The 23,482-nt window shown below is 37.3% G+C and overlaps 1 protein-coding gene across 17 annotated transcripts in view; it reads right to left on the bottom strand.

Moving 5' to 3' along the window:
* Positions 1-403: 403 nt before the first annotated feature.
* Positions 404-23,482, bottom strand: part of ZFYVE16 (zinc finger FYVE-type containing 16) — a 62,752-nt gene continuing 39,673 nt past the window's right edge. For all 17 annotated transcript variants that reach the window (XM_060415964.1, XM_060415965.1, XM_060415970.1 and 14 more), the window contains 8 exons: positions 21,722-21,804; positions 19,203-19,307; positions 18,683-18,830; positions 17,455-17,535; positions 10,252-10,414; positions 8,576-8,681; positions 7,501-7,668; positions 404-2,341 (listed from right to left, as the gene is read on the bottom strand). In XM_060415964.1, coding sequence (XP_060271947.1) covers positions 2,177-2,341; positions 7,501-7,668; positions 8,576-8,681; positions 10,252-10,414; positions 17,455-17,535; positions 18,683-18,830; positions 19,203-19,307; positions 21,722-21,804 — 1,019 coding nt within the window. In that variant the 3' untranslated portion in view covers positions 404-2,176. The remainder of the gene's footprint in view (positions 2,342-7,500; positions 7,669-8,575; positions 8,682-10,251; positions 10,415-17,454; positions 17,536-18,682; positions 18,831-19,202; positions 19,308-21,721; positions 21,805-23,482) is intronic.

The raw sequence follows: 23,482 nt of genomic DNA, 5'->3' as shown, positions 1-23,482 counted from the left end.
CTACTCAAAAGTCATATTGCTATTTTAGCAAATTATTTTTTCTTTGTTAATTATCTGCTTTACACATTCATCTCCAAGAGGGAAAGAACTAGTTTATTCATCTTTCAATCAATGAAGCTTAATAAAGTGCTGCGTGTATAGCAAGCATATAGATATAGAAAGTCTGCCAGATGGCTGCAAAAAACAAATGGGCTAAATTCTACTTCGTATTTCAAAATTCAGAGAAAAACAGTACTCTTAAAAGGCAGAGACCAAAAATAGATCATTGCAGACTGAGTACAAAGAACCATTCTATTTCTTCATCTTTAAAAAAATTAAAATTTTAAATTAAGTATCAATGAAGAACATGACAAATGCATTCAGAAACATCTTTCTACAAAGAATACCTTAGTGCCTCCAAAGATACAGTAACTCCAATTTTTATTAAATGTAAAGACTTTATGGAAACAAATCCAAAGCTGTCCCATCATGGGAAGAACCCTCTACCTTCCGGTTATTTTAAAGTAAATTCAGTATTCACAGACTGTACAGTTAACTTATACTGTAAAATAAACAATAAATATATAAAGAAAACGAATTGAGTTTGATATGCATTTGTTTTTATCTTACATGATGTCAACAAATTTCACAAGTTATTACATGTTGCTATTTAATATCTGCAACATTTTACATTGTTTATGAAGTAGTTACTTCCAGAAGACTGATATTTTCCTTCATGCCATGTCTTTGGCTAGTACTACAGATGTGATTTAGTAGGAACCATATGACCAAACTGATTCAAATTCTGTCTTTCCTAGCCTGAGACCTAAGATCCTGAGTTATTACAACCCTGACTTTGTCTTCAAGTTGAGATGCTTCATAGATACTTTTCTTAAAACAGGGCTATTTAGTGTAGTTTCTTTTTCATGAGACACAGGAGTGTTTTTGATACAAAAACATATATATTCCACATAAGAATTTTTTTTTTAAATTAAAATAATGATTATATTTTATATAACTTAAATGACAGGCTTAACTAAAATATGATTTTTTTAATACAATGAACTTAAAATTTTTTTTGCTATTTGAAGTAAAGAAAGTTATGTAACAGTTTCAAATACACAGACTTTAACTTATGGTAGTATCCTGTTATAAAAAATAATTACCATATAAAGAATTTAAAGTATGCAAAAGTAAGTAGTTCCATTTAAATTTATATTTAATACGTTGGTGTCAATGAAAATATGCAGACTTGCCAAGAAACTGCTAAGGTTTCAAGGATAAGTTAAAAAAACACCTGTTTCAGGCTTCATTTATTGCTACATAATGACTACTTCAAGGGTCATCTGGCCTGTCGTCAATCACTCTCAGAAGTGGTATATACAGTGGTATACTTTGGGAGGAAAGGAGGAAAAATAATGCACTGCAATACAAAAATATCACCTATTTATAAATTATTAAAGATTTATAAAACACATACCAAATCACATGTTCTCGCTATAAAAACAATATACTTAAATATAGAAGCACAAAATCCTGAAGCACCCACAATTATTTTAAGAATACCCATTTAATCAACAGAAAGTCATATATATATATAAAATAATAATTTGAAAAGAAAAAAGGCAAAATTCTGATTTTAATGCAAATAATCTGTTTATCTAATCATGGAGGTAGGTCTCCACTCCAATTAAACAAATAAGCTAATCTGCCTTATTCAAAGAATTATCATGTAAGTGTAAGATCTGGAAACTGGTCTGTGCCATTGAAATACATTTTTAACAGACTTTAGAAACCAGTCATTTAACTGGCATATAAACAAAACAGGTATTTCCCTCATAAGGTTGCATCTGAAAGCAGCCTTCACTAAAATCGTTCTTGGCATAAAAGTGCAGATACTTTGGCTTTAGCATTTAAACACTACAGTAAATGCTACAAATTTCTTAAGGACAAAAGAAATCCTTGCTTTTCCAGTACTTGTAAAGTGTAAAGCTTCAAAAACTGTGGATCTCTTCCATTCTTTTGAGATTTAAATATTGTGCTAATGATTTTTAAAAGATGATTCCTGCCTAAAAAGCAAAGCTTACAAGTTTCAAACATCAAACATATTTTCTTTTAGTGTTTGTGGCATTTCAGCCTTAGTGCTGGAGTTAGTTTTAACAAATCAATTTGTAATATAGAATACAACTCAGTTCTTTCACTCAAAAAGATTTTCTATAATAAAAAATACTAATTCTATTTCTAATGGTAAACTAGTAGAGTTGGAGGTCCCACCATGTATCACAGGGATTAGAGCACTATCAAGATCATTTAGATAATGCTGAGGAAGAAGTCGGCCTTCAGATCCTGCCTGAAATTCAACCTGGGGAAAAAAAAAATATCTTGGTAAGTCAACCCTACAAAGTGAGCAATCTTGTTTTAGTTCAGCAAATGAATATAAAATAAACTACTTAACAGTATCATTCTATTTAAGCATGTTAATACCTAAATCAAATCCCTTATGATTATACAGTGGAAGTGAGAAACAGATTTAAGGGACTAGATCTGATAGAGTGCCTGATGAACTATGGACTGAGGTTCATGACACTGTACAGGAGACAGGGATCAAGACCATCGCCATGGAAAAGAAATGCAAAAAAGCAAAATGGTGGTCTGGGGAGGCTTTACAAATAGCTGTGAAAAGAAGAGAAGCGAAAAGCAAAGGAGAAAAGGAAAGATATAAGCATCTGAATGCAGAGTTCCAAAGAATAGCAAGAAGAGATAAGAAAGCCTTCCTCAGCGATCAATGCAAAGAAATAGAGGAAAACAACGTAATGGGGAAGACTAGAGATCTCTTCAAGAAAATCAGAGCTACCAAGGGAACATTTCATGCAAAGATGGGCTTGATAAAAGGACAGAAATGGTATGGACCTAACAGAAGCAGAAGATATTAAGAAGAAGTGGCAAGAATACACAGAAAAACTGTACAAAAAAGATCTTCACAACCAAGATACTCACGATGGTATGATCACTCATCTAGAGCCAGATATCCTGGAATGTGAAGTCAAGTGGGCCTCAGAAAGCATCACTACGAACAAAGCTAGTGGAGGTGATGGAATTCCAGTAGAGCTATTTCAAATCCTGAAAGATGATGCTGTGAAAGTGCTACACTCAATATGCCAGCAAATCTGGAAAACTCAGCAGTGGCCACAGGACTGTAAAAGGTCAGTTTTCATTCCAATCCCAAAGAAAGGCAATGCCAAAGAATGCTCAAACTACCGCACAATTGCACTCATCTCACATGCTAGTGAAGTAATGCTCAAAATTCTCCCAGCCAGGCTTCAGCAATACGTGAACCGAGAACTTTCAGATGTTCAAGCTGGTTTTAGAAAAGGCAGAGGAATCAGAGATCAAATTGCCCACATCCGCTGGATCATGGAAAAAGCAAGAGACTTCCAGAAAAACATCTATTTCTGCTTTATTGACTATGCCAAAGCCTTTGACTGTTTGGATCACAATAAACAGTGGAAAATTCTTCAAGAGATGGGAATACCAGACCACCTCACCTGCCTCTTGAGAAACCTATATGCAGGTCAGGAAGCAACAGTTACAACTGGACATGGAACAACAGACTGCTTCCAAATAGGAAAAGGAGTACGTCAAGGCTGTATATTGTCACCCTGCTTATTTAACTTATATGCTGAGTACATCATGAGAAATGCTGGACTGGGAGAAGCACAAGCTGGAATCAAGACTGCCGGGAGAAATATCAATCACCTCAGATATGCAGATGACACCAACCTCACGGCAGAAAGTGAGGAGGAACTAAAGAGCCTCTTGATGAAAGTGAAAGAGGAGAGTGAAAAAGTTGGCTTAAAGCTCAACATTCAGAAAACGAAGATCATGGCATCTGGTCCCATCACTTCATGGGAAATAGATGGGGAAACAGTGGAAACAGTGTCAGACTTTAGTTTTTGGGCTCCAAGATCACTGCAGATGGTGACTGCAGCCATGAAATTAAAAGACGCTTACTCTTTGGAAGAAAGTTATGACCAACCTAAATAGCATATTGAAAAGCAGAGACATTACTTTGCTAACAAAGGTCTGTCTATTCAAGGCTATGGTTTTTCCAGTGGTCATGTATGGATGCTAGAGTTGGACTGTGAAGAAAGCTGAGTGCCAAAGAATTGATGCTTTTGAACTGTGGTGTTGGAGAAGACTCTTGAGAGTCCCTTGGACTGCAAGGAGATCCAACCAGTCCATTCTGAAGGAGATCAACCGTGGGATTTCTTTGGAAGGAATGATGCTAAAGCTGAAACTCCAGTACTTTGGCCACGTCATGCGAAGAGTTGACTCACTGGAAAAGACTAATGCTGGGAGGGATTGGGGGCAGGAGGAAAAGGGGACGACAGAGGATGAGGTGGCTGGATGGCATCATTGACTCGATGGACATGAGGTTGAGTGAACTCTGGGAGTTGGTGATGGACAGGGAGGACTGGCGTGCCGTGATTCATGGGGTCGCAAAGAGCTGGACACGACTGATCGACTGAACTGAACTGAATACTTCATATTTTCATTCATAAAATAATGTTTTATATTCTCTTTTATTTTCCCATCTACTACATTAATTATAATTGTCCCTCCCACTCTTATTATGAAAATAAAACTGCCACTACTTTACTGTAGGTCTCTTCTCTTTGAACATGTAAAACACATGGTGGACCAAGGTTTTGAATAATTATCAATATGACTTAAGCAAAAACCCCAGGGTATTTTTAAAAATATCTGCTTAAAAATACTTTTAATTTGTTGTAAAATAATATTTGAATTGAATATTGCTGGTGAAAATATTTTAATACATATGACTAAAAAATTAACAGTAATTACTCAAATATTCTTTTTTCCAATAAGAACTGTAACACATCCTGCCTGAAGAAAAGCAAACCTTTAGCATATGAAATTATTCATGTGAAGACTGACCATTCTTGGACTTCCCTGGCGGTTCAGTGGTTAAGATTCCACTCTTCCACTGCAAGAGACATGGGCTGTATCCCAGGTTGGGGAACTAAGATATCACATACTGCACAGCAGAGCCAAAAAAATAAAAAAAGATTGACTGTTCTAATGAAAACCTGGAGTGAAATCTGTATTATTGGATGTTGGAAGCAGCTAAAAATGCACATTAAAATACTACTGGAGTACCAATTTTTAACCTAGTAAATTGGTAAAGTTCGAAAGTTTGATTATATGCTGCTTTGATAAGAATGTGAGAGAATACTATCATAAATTGTGGCAGAAGTATAAATTGTCATAACCTCTATTTGAGACAATATGGTCATATCTACTGAGTACACACTTGGACCTGGGAGTTCCAGGAATGTTATATACTCACAGTTAAGCAAAAGCAAAATATTGTGGATACCTTAAATATCAAGCAGTACATACTAAACATGCATAAGAACTAAATAAATTATGGTACATTTATATAGTCAGCTACTATGCAACTTTTAAAGAGAGTATGTAATTTATATGAAATCTCCCTAAGATATATTAAGTTAAAGAACTGCTTTTTTAAAAAAGTGAAAAAAGAACAAAAAGGACATACAAACTTACTTGCTCATACATGTAAATTACAAGGAATACACAGAAATGGATAACATTTGATTGCCTGATTAGGAAGGGAGGATGAAGCAGAGTATGGAAGTCGTCTAAAGTGTTAGGAGTCAAGGGCAGGTAGGAGGTCTTTCCAGGGCTATTATCCCAGCAACTCTACTGAAACTGTTAGGGGAAGCACACTGATTGAAACTGCCCACCCTGGCCAGGCACCATAGTAACTATTTGCTTGAGTTGTTTTATGACAGGAGATCCTGATAAGGAATACGGAACTAATAAGCCACCACCAACTAGAAGAGTTAGGGAAAGGTCTAAAGGAGACACCACATGTCCGTCCACTTCCCGGAATCCCTCTCGCTAGCAACCATCTTGGCTGAGCAATGTGTGCGCCACCAGGAAAGACTCTGAATTAGAATGATTGGCCAAAGATCCGCTGGAAACTAATCCCATCACCATAAAACTTGAGACTGCAAGCCACGCGGCAGAGCAGTTCTCCTGGGTTCCCTTACCCTACTGCTCTCCACCCGGCTGCCCTTCCCAATAAGATCTCTTGCTCTGTCAGCACATGTGTCTCCCCGGACAGTTCATTTCCGAGTGTTAGACAAGAGCCCGGTTTCGGGCCCTGGAAAGGGTCCGCCTTCCTGCAACAAAACCATTTACATTGTGGCCTGGAGTTAGTACCTCTAGAGGTCATCAATTAAATTAGAGAATTGTGTGAATGCTGCTCTCTGAAAATGTTTAATGATGTGCCCCAAATATATATATACACACATTTGTGAGATAATATCCCTGGAAACTCCTGCTTAGGATCCCACCAGACCTTGCCCTATGTATGTCTTCATCTGTGTATCCTTTAATGAATTGACAAACACAAGAAAATGTTTCCCTGCGTTCTGTGAGCCACTGTAGCAAATTAATTAAACCCAAGGAGGAGTGGGGGTCATTGGAATTTCCGATCCATAACTGGTTGGTCAAAAGCACAGGTGATAGCTGTGACTGGCATATGAAGTAGGGGAGGAGGCAGTCTGGTAAGACCTGGAGGTTCTGATGCTACCTCTGGGTGAAAAAAGTGACACTCAGTCATGTCAGACTCTGCGACCCCATGGACCACAGCCCGCTAGGCTCCTCTGTCCGTGATCCAGATTTCCCAGGCAAGAATACTGGAGTGGGTAGCCACCCGACTCCTGCTTTGCACGTAGATTCTTTACCATCTGAGCCACCAGGGAAGTCCCTCTCTGAGTAGATCAGTCAAAATTAAGTTGAATTCTTAAGATACCTTGCTTGTGTCTGAGAATTGCTTACCGGTGGGGAAAGCCTCTACACATCTGGTGACCAAGTGTTTTCTGTGACTAGTTAATAGAGACACACTGGAAAGAAATAGTAGGGAAGAAATGGTTTTTCCCTACACAGGAGGAAAAAACTGAAATTTCCCCCTTTTTAACACTTTAGACTTTCATGATTTTAAATCACATAAATATAGAATCTAGCCAGCATAAATAAAAAAACCTACTTATCACACAGGAATGTTGTAGTGCAGGGATCAGTAAGTTACGGCCTGTGAGTCAATGTGGCCCACCCACTGTTTTTGAAAACAAAGTTTCACTGGAACACAGCTAAGTTTGTTTATATACTGTTTATAGCTGCTTTCACACTACAATGGCAGAGTTAAGTAGATATGAAAGAAAACAGATAGCCCACAATGCCTAAATTATTTACTGTCTGGCCTTTAACCAAAAAAAAAAAAAAAATTTGTGGGCCCCTGCTGTGGACAGTAAAGGAGATGGATGTACATGAAGTACATACCAAATATTAATGTTCAACAAATTTTAGTTCTTTCCAGTCATCCCAAAGTAAAAGGTTAAGAAACTTTTGATTATTTTAATATAAGATATATTCATTTCAGAAATATATCAGAAAAACCTGTCTCACCATATCGGTGTCCATGGAAACTCTGAGGCCAATTTTATTCATTCCATTACTCTTTAGAATTTTCAAGTGAGGGCACAGTGCGGCACTGCAAGCCATGGCGATTTCTTTTGCAAACTGGTAACGAGTTGCTGAAACAGATAAATCCTGGTCCTTTAGAAAGTAGAACACCTGAAATATATTCAATTAGGAAACAAATCACGATTAACACTAAACGTAGCTTTAAAAATACAATTGCTAATTTCAATTAAACTTTATGAATAAAATTCCAAGGTTAGTGCCATGATAATTCACTAGTTAAGAACATTCTCCATATTTGGGCTGATCTATAAGTAAAAACTTAAAACTTAAAAGGTTAGGGGATACAGGAATGACTTAGCTGTTTTGCCTTAAGTTAACTTGTAGCAACAAAAGCTTTGTTAACTCAGTTTAAAGACAAGTATTAATGAGTCCATCCTACAAGATACCCATCTTATAAAGACTTCTTAATGAAGTTAAGATCAAAGAAATAATATTCTGTAATTTTGGTATCCTCTATAGTTTCTGTATCTTGTACATACCTAAAATCAGAAATACCTAAGAAATTAGTAACATTGATTGACCCAAGAGGTAGAATGAGGGGGGAATATGCAGGTAGACTAACGGGCTGGGAGGGAATAGTTTCATATTATCTTTAATCATATTTTTAAAAATTGGAACAAGTGAAAATGACTTCCATATGTGAATTCTGATTATAAACTGATATCTATAAAATATCTTATTTTTTGTAAAATAAGAGAAAAATGAAAACACTATGGTCAAATAACATGTTATTGCACAAAGATGGCAATGCTGCCAAAACTTAACTGTGAGTTCACAGGCAGTATCACCATATAGTAAACTGAAATAATCCTATGGGGATACAGATCTGGTGGATAAAAGGCAGTCTGGGGTGGAGATATGTGTGTCTCAAGGTGTAATGTAAAGTGTAATAAGCTGCACTGAAACATTCAGAGGTTGAATACTGTGAAATCTCCAAGTTAACAAAGATATATCCAAATACAACATGTAAACAGAAGGGATCATTTTTCTAAGATACCTCAGTACACTTTACAATCTTCTCATCAGTTTCAAAATCTGCTTCCAGTTTTATTTTTTCACTTGGAAATCCCTGTAATGACATTCCATCCACTGAACTAATAACACTGCAGAAAAAAGTAATAGAATTATTAACCAAAGTGCTTTCTATGAAGTGAATTATAAGACTTGAAGAAATGGAATAAGGATAAAAATTATGAAAGCTATTAATTTAAAGCAGCAGTTAAGACATCTCAATTATAGACAAAATAATTAAAACTGTAGTTCACATTCATTTACCAAGATTTTTTAAATTGTGTAGCAAATTATATCTACTTTTTCAAATGCCCAATTCAGACCTAAGGTTTAAACTACCTTAAATAGTCTCCTAACAGAAAAGCTATCTCATGTATTTCAAAAACTCTATTTTGGAATCCTTCAGCATTAGCCCTCTTCTTCCTTTTTTGCTCCAGATCCCTTAGCCAGTCTCCAAAAAGAGAAAGAAAATGGGTAAGAGGGAATGGCAGTAATATTCTATAAGGCCTCTAATGTAAACATATATTATTGAATTCAGTTGTTTGTATTTACAATGGATCAACGTAATACAGAATAAACATCCAAAGGATTCCATTACTTACAAAAAATGATTGTGGGAGTAAAACCACCATATGACCCAGCAATCCCACTCCTAGGCATACACCCTGAGGAAACCAAAACTGAAAAAGACACGTGTATCCCACTGTTCATTACAGCACTATTTACAATAGCTAGAACATGGAAGCAACCTAGATGTCCATTGACAGGTGAATGGATGAAAACGTTGTGGTATATATACACAATGGAATATTACTCAGCCATAAAAAGGAATGCATTTGAGTCAGTCCTAATGAGGTGGATGAACCTAGAACCTATTATATAGATTGAACTATGTCAGAAAGAGAAAAATAAGTATTGTATTCTAACATATGTATACAAAATCTAGAAAAATGGTACTTAAGAATTTATTTAAAGGGCAGCAATGGAGAAACAGACATAGAGGGGAGGGTGAGATGTATGGAAAGAGTAACATGGAAACATATATTACCATATGTAAAATAGATAGCCAACAGGAATTAGCTGTTTGGCTCTGGAAATTCAAACAGAGGCTCTGTATCAACCTAGAGGGGCGGGATGGGGAGGGAGATGGGAGGGAAGTTGAAAACGGAGGGGATATATGTATACCTATGGATGACTCATATTGAGGTTTGACAGAAAACAACAAAATTCTATAAAGCAATTATCCCTCAATAAAAAAATTAATTTAAAAAATCGTGAAATAATTTCACAGAAATACATATTGGTAAAAGGTAGTTTGGGGTGAAAATATGTATGTGTCTCAAGGTGCCATACAGCAGACAAAGTAGCTTGTCTTTCTCAGAGCTGGCATCAAGCCTAAAGTGCTACACAATGCACATTGTATCACTGGCCCCCTCCCAAACTGCCCACCCTTTAATAATTTACAGCATGCTAGATAAAGAAATACACATGATGCTGGTTAGGTACATTTCTGGAAAAAATACTGCATTTAGTAACTAAAGTATATGCATTTAAATTAATGGTACAATTCTATATTTATAAAATATTTAATTTTCTCAACAGTATGTTTTATCCTTTCTCCTCCATCAAATCAGTTACATTTTGATAACAAAAAATTCCTACCCTTTGTTTCCTTTTTCTTCAGAATCTACCCAGCAGATGTCCACATATTCTCTCATGTCTACAGCATCAGCTTTCCCACATGTAATTTTAAAGTCTTTTTGTTCTCGTAGAGCTAGCCGCAAGCCATCCATAGTCTCTGGAGTTATTTGTACCATTAAGCCATCTAAAAATGAGAGTTATGTTTCACATTTGTTTTACTAATATAAATTTATATGTCTATGCCATAAACTTTGCTATCAAAATATGTTCCACGCAAGTTTTAAATCACATTTTAAATCATTCTGATGATTGTTTTCTGTCAGAAAACATATCTGGACAACAGGAAGTACAATACCATGGTTCCTATAGGAATATTCAGTATGTAAGCCCACAACTGTCCAAGCTCTCTGAGGACAACTTCTGCACGGTTACCATTAAACCTACGATGGTCCTTCTGGGCTGAGAGGTCAAAGATAAGGGTTTAGGGAGGACTGAAGTCTGTGGTCAAGACACTAAAACGGGGAGCACCTGCAGACTGTGTTCAAGGGTCTCTCTGAGTCCATGGACTGGAACTGAGGACACAAAAGTGACCCTAGATGAGGCCCAACAGAAAACAGCTATTATACAGTTGGGAACAGAATAGAGATACTAGAATTCAAGCACTGTTGGGGGATATTAGTAGTCTCAGTTCAGTTCAGTTCAGTCACTCAGTCGAGTCCGACTCTTTGTGACCCTGTGAACTACAGCAAGCCAGGCCTCCCTGTCCATCATCAATTCCCAGAGTTTACTCAAACTCATGTGCGTTGAGTCTGTGACGCCATCCAACCATCCCATCCTCTGTCATCCCCTCCTCCTCCTGCCCTCAATCGTTTCCAGAATCAAGGTCTTTTCCAATGAGTCAGGTCTTCGCATGAGGCGGCCAAAGTACTGGAGTTTCAGCTTCAACATCAGTCCTTCCAAAGAACACCCAGGGCTGATCTCCTTTAGGATGGACTGGTTGGATCTCCTTGCAGTCCAAGGGACTCTCAAGAGTCTTCTCCATCACCACAGTTCAAAAGCATCAATTCTTTGGCACTCAGCTTTCTTTATAGTCCAACTCTCACATCCATACATGACTACTGGAAAAACCATAGCCTTGACTAGATGGACCTTTGTTGGCAAAGTAATGTCTCTGCTTTTTAATATGCTGTCTAGGTTGGTCATAACTTTCCTTCCAAGGAGTAAGCATCTTTTAATTTCATGGCTGCAATCACCATCTGCAGTGATTTTGGAGCCCCCAAAAATAAAGTCTGACACTGTTTCCCCATCTATTTCCCATGAAGTGATGGGGCCAGATGCCATGATCTTCGTTTTCTGAATGTTGAGCTTTAAGCCAACTTTTTCACTCTCCTTTTCACGTTCATCAAGAGGCTCTTTAGTTCCTCTTCACTTTCTGCCATAAGGGTGATGTCATCTGCATATCCGAGATTATTGATATTTCTCCCGGCAATCTTGATTCCAGCTTGTGCTTCTTCCAGCCCAGCGTTTCTCATAATGTACTCGGCATAGGAGTTAAATAAGCAGGGTGACAATATACAACCTTGACGTACTCCTTTTCCTATTTGGAACCAGTCTGTTGTTCCAAGTCCAGTTCTAACTGTTTCTTCCTGTCCTGCATATGGGTTTCTCAAGAGGCAGGTGAGGTGGTCTGGTATTCCCATCTCTTGAACAATTTTCTACAGTTTATTATGACACACAGTCAAAGGCTTTGGCATAGTCAATAAAGCAGAAATAGATGTTTTTCTGGAAGTCTCTTGCTCTTTTGATGATCCAGTGGATGTGGGCAATTTGATCTCTGGTTCCTCTGCCTTTTCCAAAACCAGCTTGAACACTGGTAGTCTAGACCAACCAAAACAGACAATAGAACCTCATTAACCTGAACTATGCAAAGCCAAGAGAAAGCCCTTACAAAATCTACAAGCAAAAGAAATTCTGAAAATGACTCCTGCCAGACTGTAAATACCTTAGGATATCCACAGACTCATCTGCTACAAAAATACAAAATAAAGACTACACAGGCTTAAGGTAAACAGACATGGAAATGCCAGCTTAAATATAAATAAGCCTTCTTCAGCAAAAGCTAACAATCTAAAGTCTCTTGAGCATATCAATGACCAGACAGTGACAGGACACTATAAACCCCTGTAAAACTGGAAGGACTGATGCTGAAGCTGAAACTCCAATACTCTGGCCACCTGATGTGAAGAACTGTTTCACTGGAAAAGACCCTGATGCTGGGAAAGACTGAAGGTGGGAGAAGAAGGGGACCACAGAAGATGAGATGGTTGGATGGTATCACCAACTTGATGGACATGAGTTTGAGTAAGCTCCGGGAGTTGGTGATGGACAGGGAAGCCTGGCATGCTGTAGTCCATGGAGTCAAAAAGAGTAGGACACGACTGAGCGACTGAACTGAAAAAACTGAAATTAACCACAAGATGGCCTAAACACTGGATTAAATACAAAAAAAAACTTAATTACTGAAATACCTGTTCTAAAACATATTCAAATGCCTAAAGGAAAATACATTCAAAGAATGAAAAAGCAAATATAAGCTAAATGAATAGTTTTTAAAATAATCTTAATGGAGAAATAGAAACTGGGAAACCCTCCCCCCAAATTCTACGACTTTAAAAGTATAATCCAACTGAAATAGAAACCTTAATGGACAGGTTTAGTAGTACAATGAAGATGGCAAAACAAAGAATCAGAGAACATAAAGGTCTACAAATATCATCAAATCTGAAGAACCAAGAGAAAAAAGAGGAAAATAAAAAAGAGTATCAAAGATGTGTGTGTGTGTGTGTGTGTGTGTGTGTGTGGACACACACATCCAAAGAACTCAACAAATGCCAAATATGGAGCTCAATAAATCCCCAAAAGGATAAATACAAAGAAAGCAATATTGAGGCACATCACAGTAAAACTGGTGAAAAACCAAAGATAGAGGCTATCCTGAAAGCAGACGAGAAAAAGGGCACATTAAATACAAGGAAAAAATTTAAAATTATGCTGAAGCTGAAACTCCAATACTTTGGCAACCTGATGCAAAGAACTGACTTATTTGAAAAGACCCTGATGCTGGGAAAGACTGAAGGCGGGAGAAGGGGACAACAGAGGATGAGATGGTTGGATGGCATCACTGACTATGAGTTTGAGTACACTCCAGGAATTGGTGATAGACAGGGAGGCTTGGTGTGCTGCAGTCCATGGGGCTGCAGAGTCGGACACGACTGACCAACTGAACTGAACTTATTATTGACTTCACTAGAAACAATGAAGGCCAAAAAACAGAGAAGTGACATCTTTAAAGAAAATAAGACTTTCAAAGCAGAATTTTATATCTAGCAAAAATACCCTTAAAAATGCAAATGAAATAAAGACAGTGTCAGAAAAATGAGAGGTAGACAATTTTAGATAAATGAAAGCCTGCCAACAAAAAATACTAAAGACTTCTGGTGTCTGCTCCAATATGTAAAAAGTGTGAAAATTGTCACTCCCACCTTCACAATAAGAAAAAAGCTGAAAAATAAATACCTAGGAATAAACCTAACTTCTACTCAATATGCCAGGCTTTTCCACTCAAAGCTGGCAGGCTTTTCCTGGCAGCTCAGCTGGTAAAGAATCTGCCTGCAATGCAGGAGACCCTGGTTTGATTCTTGGGTTGGGAAGATCCACTGGAGAAGGGATATGCTACCCACTCCAGTATTCTTGGGCTTCCCTGGTAAGTCAGTTGGTAAAGAATTCGCCTGTAATGTGGGAGACCTGTGTTTGATCCCTGGGTTGGGAAGATCCCTTGGAGAAGGGAATGGCTACCCATTCCAGTATTCTGGCCTAGAAAGTCCCATGGACAGAGGAGCCTGGTGGACTACATACAGTCCATGGGGTGGAAAAGAGTTGGACACAATGAGCGACTTTGGGCATCCCTTTTAGCTCAGCTCGTAAAGAATCTGCCTGCAATGCAGGAGACCCTGGTTCGATTCCTGAGTTGGGAAGATCCACTGGAGAAGGGATAGGCTACCCACTCCAGTATTCTTGGGCTTCCCTGGTGGCTCAGCTGGTAAAGAATCTGTCTGCAATGTGGGAGACCTGGGTTCAATCCCTGGGTTGGGCAGATCCCTTGGAGAAGAGAACAGTTACCCACTCCAGTATTCTGACCTGGAGAATTCCATGGACTGTATATCCATGGGGTCACAAAGAGTTGGACACGACTGAGAGACTTTGACTTCCACTGACTTTCTACTCAATTTAGTACTGGAAGTCCCAGCCACAGCAATCATACAAGAAAAATAATAAAGGGTATAAAAATTGGAAGGAAAGAAGTAAAATTATCATTATATGCAGATGACATGAAACTCAATATAGAAAATCCTAAAAACTCCACACAAAAACTATTAAGACTGGTAAATAAATTCAACAAGGTATCAGGATACAAGATGACCATACAGAAATATGTTGCATTTCCTTAAACTATCAATGAACTATCAGAAAGTAAAAAAAAAAAATCCCTTTAAAAACTGCATTAAAAAAAATACCTGTGAATAAACCTGACCAAGGAGGTGAAAGACTCATCCACTGAGAAGTATAAAACATTGATACAGGAAACTGAAGATGATTCAAAGAAACTGAAAGATATTCCATGCTCTTGGACTGGAAGAATTAATATTGTTAAAATGGCCATACTGTTCAAGGCAATCTACAGATTTAATGTGATCCCCATTAAATTACACATCACATTTCTCACAGAACTTTAACAAATAATCCTAAAATTTATAAGGAATCACAAAAGACTAAGAATTGCCAAAGACATCCTGAAAAAAGAACAATCTCGGGAGATATAAGCCTCCTAGACTTTAGACAATACTATAAAGCTACAGTAATCAAAACAATATGGTAATGGCACAAAAACACATATACAGATCAAGAGAATGAAAGAGAGGAGCCTAGAAATAAACCCACACAACCTACAGTCAATTAATCTTTGACAAAGGAGGCAAGACTGTACAATGAAGAAAAGACAGTTTCTTTAAGACATGGTGTTGTGAAAGCCAGATACCTCATGTAAATCAATGAAACTAGAACACTCCCTTCACACCATATACAAAAAAAAAAAAAAAAAACTCAAAGTGGTTTGAAGACCTAAATAAGCCATGACACTATAAAAATCCTAGGAGAGAACACAGGCAAAACATTCTTAGACATCTTAGGTCAGTCTGCCAAGACAAAGAAAACAAAGCAAAAATAAACAAACAGGACCTAATCAAATTCAAAAGCTTTGCACAGCAGGGAAGCCATAAACAAAATGAAATGGAACAGGAGAAAATATTTACAAATGATCCAACTGTCAAAGGTTAATTTCCAAAATATACAAACAGTTCATACAGCTCAATATCAGACAAACAACCCAATCGAAAAAAGGGCAGAAGACCTAAACAGACAATTTTCCCAAAGAAAACATACAGGTGGCCAACAAGCACATGAAAAGATGCTCAACACTGCTAATTAAGAGAACTGCAAATCAAAACTACCATGAGATAGCACCTCACATCAGTGAGAATGGCTACCATCAAAAAGTTTACAAATAATAAATGCTGGAGAGGGTATGAAGAAAAGAAAACACTCTTATACTGTTCAGTTCAGTCGCTCAGTCGTGTCCGACTCTTTGTGACCCCATGAATTACAGCACGCCAGGCCTCCCTGTCCATCACCAACTCCTGGAGTTCACTGAGACTCACGTCCATTGAGTCAGTGATGCCATCCAGCCATCTCATCCTCTGTCGTCCCCTTCTCCTCCTGCCCCCAGTCCCTCCCAGCATCAGAGTCTTTACCAATGAGTCAATTCTTCGCATGAGGTGGCCAAAGTACTGGAGTTTCAGCTTTAGCATCATTCCTTCCAAAGAAATCCCAGGGCTGATCTCCTTTAGAATCGACTGGTTGTATCTCCTTGCAGTCCAAGGGACTCTCAAGAGTCTTCTCCAACACCACAGTTCAAAAGCATCAATTCTTCCGTGCTCAGCTTTCTTCACAGTCCAACTCTAGCATCCATACATGACTACTGGAAAAACCATGGCCTTGACTAAATGGACCTTTGTTGGCAAAGTAATGTCTCTGCTTTTCAATATGCTATCTAGGTTGGTCATAATTTTTCTTCTAAGGAGTAAGCGTCTTTTAATTTCATGGCAGCAGTCACCATCTGCAATGATTTTGGAGCCCCAAAAAATAAAGTCTGACACTGTTTCCCCATCTATTTCCCATGAAGTGATGAGACCGGATGCTTCGTTTTCTGAATGTTGAGCTTGAAGCCAACTTTTTCACTCTCCACTCTCACTTTCATCAAGAGGCTCTTTAGTTCCTCTTCACTTTCTGCCATAAGGGTGGTGTCATCTGCATATCTGAGGTTATTGATATTTCTCCTGGAAATCTTGATTCCAGCTTGTGCTTTTTCCAGCCCAGCGTTTCTCATGATGTACTCTGCATATAAGTTAAATAAGCAGGTTGACAATATACAGCCTTAACGTACTCCTTTTCCTATTTGGAACCAGTCTGTTCAAAATTTCATTACTGGAGAACTGTCATTTTTTTGACTGGTCAGGTGGTTTCTGGAAGACTCCTCCCTAGGAGGCTCTGTATACAACGTCTTTATTTGACTGGACTCTTAAGCTTGCCTGGTGGAAAATAAGTCTTTTCTCAGGGAGCATCTGTCAAAAACAATTAGCGGCCAGTGATCAACATCATAGCTGCCTGTGGCAGCAGATAATGGTAGAGGCAAACAATAGGCCAAGCAAACACTTACAGGAAAATCTGGGGAATAAGATGTCCATAAGTACTTTGAAAGGCTCTAACATATATCTGGGAGTTCAGGAGGCCTCATGCATGTGCAATACTGACTGCACGCCCAGGGTGTGTGTATGCTAAGACCAGACCTGAGAAGACCCTAAGCTCTCACCTCAGACTGACCTTTAGGCTATAAACAGACAAGAAATGCAGGTTAAGGCAGAGTTGTCAGGCTTGAGGTAGACCCGAATATTAGACATGTTCTAGTTCTTGGCTGACTGATGGTTCACGTAAGTTTGAGGTATTATGCTTTGTAACTTACATATATTCTTTTGTAAGTATCAAATACATTTTTAAAAGGAGATGGAAAACATCTTTACATTATAGCAATCTTAAAGAAGAAACTCATACCTTCAACTATGCTGGACTTAGCAAGAAATCCTGAAGATGCTTTTAGAGCTCCGTTGAATACCACAAAACTTGCACCTGTCACTGATTTAAAAAACAACAACAATAATAATTACGTTTTAAACTGCTCTTTTTATGGTATATGATACTTGTTAAATGCATAGTCAGAGAAGTTCCGCCATGCCACATAGTGCAGCCAAGGGAAAAAAACGTGGAAGAAAGGTGTGTGTATGCAGGGGTACTGCTTAAATATACACACAAGCAAGAAGTCTCCGAAAGGATATACCAAAAATTGATAATGTTGGTTTGGTTGCCTATAAGGAGTGGAAAAGGGTAGTCTAGGGGTCTAGGGAGGAAAGGAGATTTTGCAGTGTAAATACTTATACCTTGTGAATTCTGTACTACATACGTATTTATCAAATAAATGTTAAATTCTTAAATTTTAACTTAACAGTAATTTAAATGAAAATAATGTCAATGGTATGTTAAAAAAGGCACAATATAAAGTATCTAGCATAAAATCATCTAATTAACATATATATCAATATAAGAAGGAAATATCTTAAAATGTCAACAAAGGCCGTATCTCACACTTTTTACTACTCCTTGAAACATGTTTTCCAAGCTTACTACAAATAAGCATACATACTTTTATAAACAGAGGAAAAAATTGTATTAGCAGTCAGAATGTCTATTTTAAATGTTATTTTATAATAATGTATTAATTTTATGGAATACTTACTTCTACTTAATTCAATTTGTTAGGATCTGTATCACAAGGATTTGGTAATCGCAGCAGTCATTGAGACCATTCAGCTGAGTAATGTAATCTTTATCATTTTTACATTCTTGGACACTTAAGAGTTTTATAATTCATTCTTACACTTATCTACCCTGTGCTTCCTGCTAATAGGTGTTGCAGCAGAGCTTGCAAAACACTGGCAAAAACACTCCAGAGAACCCACTATATGAGACACACTAAACCTGAAGACATCAAAATAAATACTGTACTCCAAGTCTTTAAACCTAATGTTGCCCAAGATAAAACACACACACACACATTAGAAGCAATTTTTTTGTTTCTACAGCTAAATATTTAAAGCATAATGTTTCATCATCATCAATTTAGCAAATAAGTAAAACGTCTATATATATATATATATTTCCCCTTTGAAAGGAGTTCTATTTCTCGAGATGGTTTTATGGATGAACACTAGGAACCAATACTCACCTTTTCTAGGATGGCCAGTAGCACTGTTGGCCTGTGTCTGATAAACCCCATCATTCTGTATACAGACCAGATGAGAATCTGCTTCTGTACTAAAACTAGCTCCAATGCTAATGACATGCTCATTAGAAGAATTTATTACTTTTATTACCTAGGGAAAAAATACTCAAAAAATTTAGAAACATTTTTAACATTTTATGCCTTTATTAGTTGCAATAATTCAAAGAGTCATATTTCTGACCACCTTTATCAAGCTTTTAGTCTGGACAATTCCCTGAGAATGAGTCAGAAACAAATGTTCTAAGATAAAATTACCTCAGTTAAAAAACAGATAAAAATAGTAAGAAAAACAAAAAATAGGATTAAACATATCCTTTACTAGGAAGCAAACCTTAAATTTCAACAATAACTTTTTCCTGCCATTATATATTAGTCCAATTCAGAACAAGAAATTTAACACACTTCTAAACAAATCTAATGTTCAATATTATTTTCAAAACTTGAATAAAGTAATTACACTTACATCACTGTATTTTTTCCGAGGTATTTTTATGCAGCTCTTCCCCATTTCCATATGAATCAACAACTGATCTATATTATGCAAGGTATACTGGTAATTTCGAAGGTCCTACATAAAACAATGATATTTCATAAAACTGAAACTACTATCCATGGACATTTACCCATTCATTAAATCCTTTTTTTAAAGAGTATCTGTGATTTTTAAACTTGTTATACATAACTATCAAAATGCCATCCAGAAAGCAATGCCAACTTCACAAACCAACTAATCCTTCCAGCTACTTTATAATAATATAAAAAATATTCTCAGGAAGAACTCTGTAGTCTTTGAGGGTGTTCTACTCTTTTCTTTGGGGCGTCCCTGGTGGCTCAGATGGTAAAGAATCTACCTTCAATGTGGGAGACCTGGGTTCAATCCTGGGTTGGGAAGATCCCATGGAGAAGGAACTGGATACCCAGTATTCTTGCCTGGAGAATTCCATGGACAGAGGAACCTGGCAGGCTACAGTCCATGGGGTCACAGAATCAGACACCACTGAGTGACTAACACTTTCACTCCTCTTTCCATCTTGCAAAATAGGTCTTTTAACTGAACATTTATAAATAAAAGCAAGTCCACTGAAATACTTTTCTACAATAAAAGATAAAGACAAAATTAGAGGAATTAGAGGTACAAGGGAACTAGAAATCATCTAATCCAATAGTTCCTAGTAAAAATGAGATGACTTAGGCCAGTTTGCTCAAAATCACCAAACTGATTGACTATGCTTTACTAAAACTTCAGTACAGTTCAGTTCAGTCGCTCAGTCGTGTCCAGCTCTTTGCAACCCCATGAGTTGCAGCACGCCAGGCCTCCCTGTCCATCACCAACTCCTGGAGTTCACTCAGACTCACGTCCATTGAGTCCGTGATGCCATCCAGCCATCTCATCCTCGGTCGCCCCCTTCTCCTCCTGCCCCCAATCCCTCCCAGCATCAGAGTCTTTTCCAATGAGTCAACTCTTCGCATGAGGTGGCCAAAGTACTGGAGTTTCAGCTTTAGCATCATTCCTTCCAAAGAAATCCCAGGGTTGATCTCCTTCAGAATGGACTGGTTGGATCTCCTTGCAGTCCAAGGGACTCTCAAGAGTCTTCTCCAACATCACAGTTCAAAAGCATCAATTCTTCGGCGCTCAGCCTTCTTCACAGTCCAACTCTCACATCCACATATGACCACAGGAGAAACCATAGCCCTGACTAGACGGACCTTAGTCGGCAAAGTAATATCTTTGCTTTTGAATTTGCTATCTAGGTTGATCATAACTTTTCTTCCAAGGAGTAAGCGTCTTTTAATTTCTCACTTTCATCAACAGGCTTTTTAGTTCCTCTTCACTTTCTGCCATACGGGTGGTGTCATCTGCATATCTGAGGTTATTGATATTTCTCCCAGCAATCTTGATTCCAGCTTGTGTTTCTTCCAGTCCAGCGTTTCTCATGATGTACTCTGTATAAGTTAAATAGGCAGGGTGACAATATACAGCCTTGACGTACTTCTTTTTCTATTTGGAAGCAGTCTATTGTTCCATGTCCAGTTCTAACTGTTGCTTCCTGACCTGCATACAGATTTCTCAAGAGGCAGGTCAGGTGGTCTGGTATCCATCTCTTGAAGAATGTTCCACAGTTGATTGTGATCCACACAGTCAAAGGCTTTGGCATAGTCAATAAACCAGAAATAGATGTTTTTCTGGAAGTCTCTTGCTTTTTCCACAATTCAGTGCATGTTGGCAATTTGATCTCTGGTTCCTCTGCCTTTTCTAAAACCAGCTCAGGAAGTTCTTGGTTCACGTATTGCTGAAGCCTGGCTTGGAGAATTTTGAGCATTACCTTACTAGCATGTGAGATGAGTGCAATTGTGTGGTAGTTTGAGCATTCTTTGGCACTGGAATGAAAACTGACCTTTTCCAGTCCTGTGGCCACTGCTGAGTTTTCCAAATTTGCTGGCATATTGAGTGCAGCACTTTCACAGCATCATCTTTCAGGATTTGAAATAGCTCAACTGGAATTCCATCACCTCCACTAGCTTTGTTCGTAGAGATGCTTTCTAAGGCCCACTTGACTTCACATTCCAGGATATCTGGCTCTAGGTGAGTGATCACACCATCGTGATTATCTGGGTCGTGAAGATCTTTTTTGCACAATTCTTCTGTGTATTCTTGCCACTTCTTTTTAATATCTTCTGCTTCTGTTAGGTCCATGCTAAAACTTCAACAACTGTGTAAATCTCACATTACCTAAATGTGTAAGCACTGCAGCTGAATGAATCATAGGCAATCTAAATCAGGTATACATGAAGAAATGTGTTCTAAAACCACTTCATCAAAAAAGCTCATTTATATTAAATAAATTAGGATTTATTATAAATGAACTTTCATTATACCAAATATGCCAAATTAAAAGAGAAAAAAATAAATATATAAAATTGCTAAATTAATTTGTTAAGTAACAATATAAGAATACTTGATAAAATAGTTCAATTACTCACAACAAGTAAGTTCATAATAGTGTGTCCTATTTCTCCAAAAAGAGGTTTTCGGTCTCTGATGCTTGTTAAAGGAGCAGGATACGCTATATATAAGAATAGAAAACAGGTTACTATCAACAAAAACCAAAAGAAGCCTTGAATTTATTACTGTTGATTCTCATTTTTCAAAATTTATGAACAAATACCACTTATTTGGATCTTTGGGCAGAATGAGAGGTAACATTAACACATACTGTGTATGTACTAGATGCTACATTGAACTGGGACCTCTATATACAGATTCCTATTTAAACCGCATTAACAACACAGATGTAAAGAACAGACTTTTGGACTCTGTGGGAGAGAGAGAGGGTGGGATGATTTGGGAGAATGGCACTGAAACATGTATACTATCATGTAAGAAACGAATCGCTAGTCTAGGTTCGATACAGGATACAGGATGCTTGGGGCTGGTGGACGGAGATGACCCAGAGAGATGATATGGGGAGGGAGGTGGGAGGGGGGTTCAGGGTTGGGAACTCATGTACACCTGTGGTGGATTCCTGTCAATGTATGGCAAAACCAATACAGTATTGTAAAGTAAAAAAATAAAATTTAAAAATAAAAGAAAAAAGAAAAAAAAATCGCATTAACAACCCAATCAGGCAAGTATATCTACACTTACTTTACAAATGGGAAGTAGACAGAGGTTAATAACCCTGCTTGTGGTTTCTAAGCTAGTAACTAGTAAAAGAGATATGTAACCAGGATTGCCCAATTCCAAAGCACTTAATCTTTTCATCATACATGTTGTTTACAAACATTATAATGTCTGGAAAATTACCATAACTGGCTGGACCTCTATAAAATTCTCATAATTTAAAAAGAAACATTCTGAAAATTTAAAACAAAGTATGAAGAATTCAAGATTTTTGAGGCAATTGTAATTAATGTTCAATTGTGTTAATTTATGGATGATATAGTTCTTGGATCAGCATGATAAAAGGAACATGTAGGAAGACAGTGCAAAGAAGTGACGTCGAATCTGTCACCTAACTACTTTTCTCTTTCTCTAGGACACTATAAACACTGCACACCAAAAAAGAAAAGTACCTAGGTGGCAATGCAGCAGGACTTCTGGAAGAAAAGGAAAGTAAGAACAGGAAGATAAGACTATTTCTATGATGGTAAAAATCAGACATGTTGAACTGAGAATTTCAGTCCTCAGCTCAGATTTAAATAAACCTCTTTAATACCTATTATATAAATGCACTTTCTTAAGATTCTAAGAAAACACACCTGACATTATCTACTTAAAAAAAATTAAGGGCAACTTACATCTTTGCTACATACAAACATATTTTTTTAGTTTTAAAAAATGACAACTAAGTTATTTGGATGACAGAGAATACAGAAAAAAGTTAGTGGTAAAACACATTAAAATAGGAAACAATATGATTAAGGTAAAGGCTGATTTTTTTACTTCATTTTATATGAATAGGGAGCATCCTTTGCAACTTGATAGAGGTAATTTTACCTAAAAAATTAATCTTCAAAAGGTTATAACTTAGAATGACATTCTGTCAGTTACAAAGGGACTTTATAAATCATCTAATTCAACATTTAATGATATTCCAAATAGTGTCAACATAAAAGTGAAGGAAATTCCTATTGGAAAATTACTAATTTCAGACAGTTTTCAGTCTTTAATCTTGGGACTCTAACTTTTGCCATGAACTTCTCCATAGGTATATTATCTCTAAAACAAAATAATCACACACA

This window comes from Ovis aries, chromosome 5, assembly GCF_016772045.2.
Source record: "Ovis aries strain OAR_USU_Benz2616 breed Rambouillet chromosome 5, ARS-UI_Ramb_v3.0, whole genome shotgun sequence".
Taxonomy (NCBI): Eukaryota; Metazoa; Chordata; class Mammalia; order Artiodactyla; family Bovidae; genus Ovis; species Ovis aries.
This window is presented reverse-complemented; position numbering and strand designations above follow the sequence as displayed.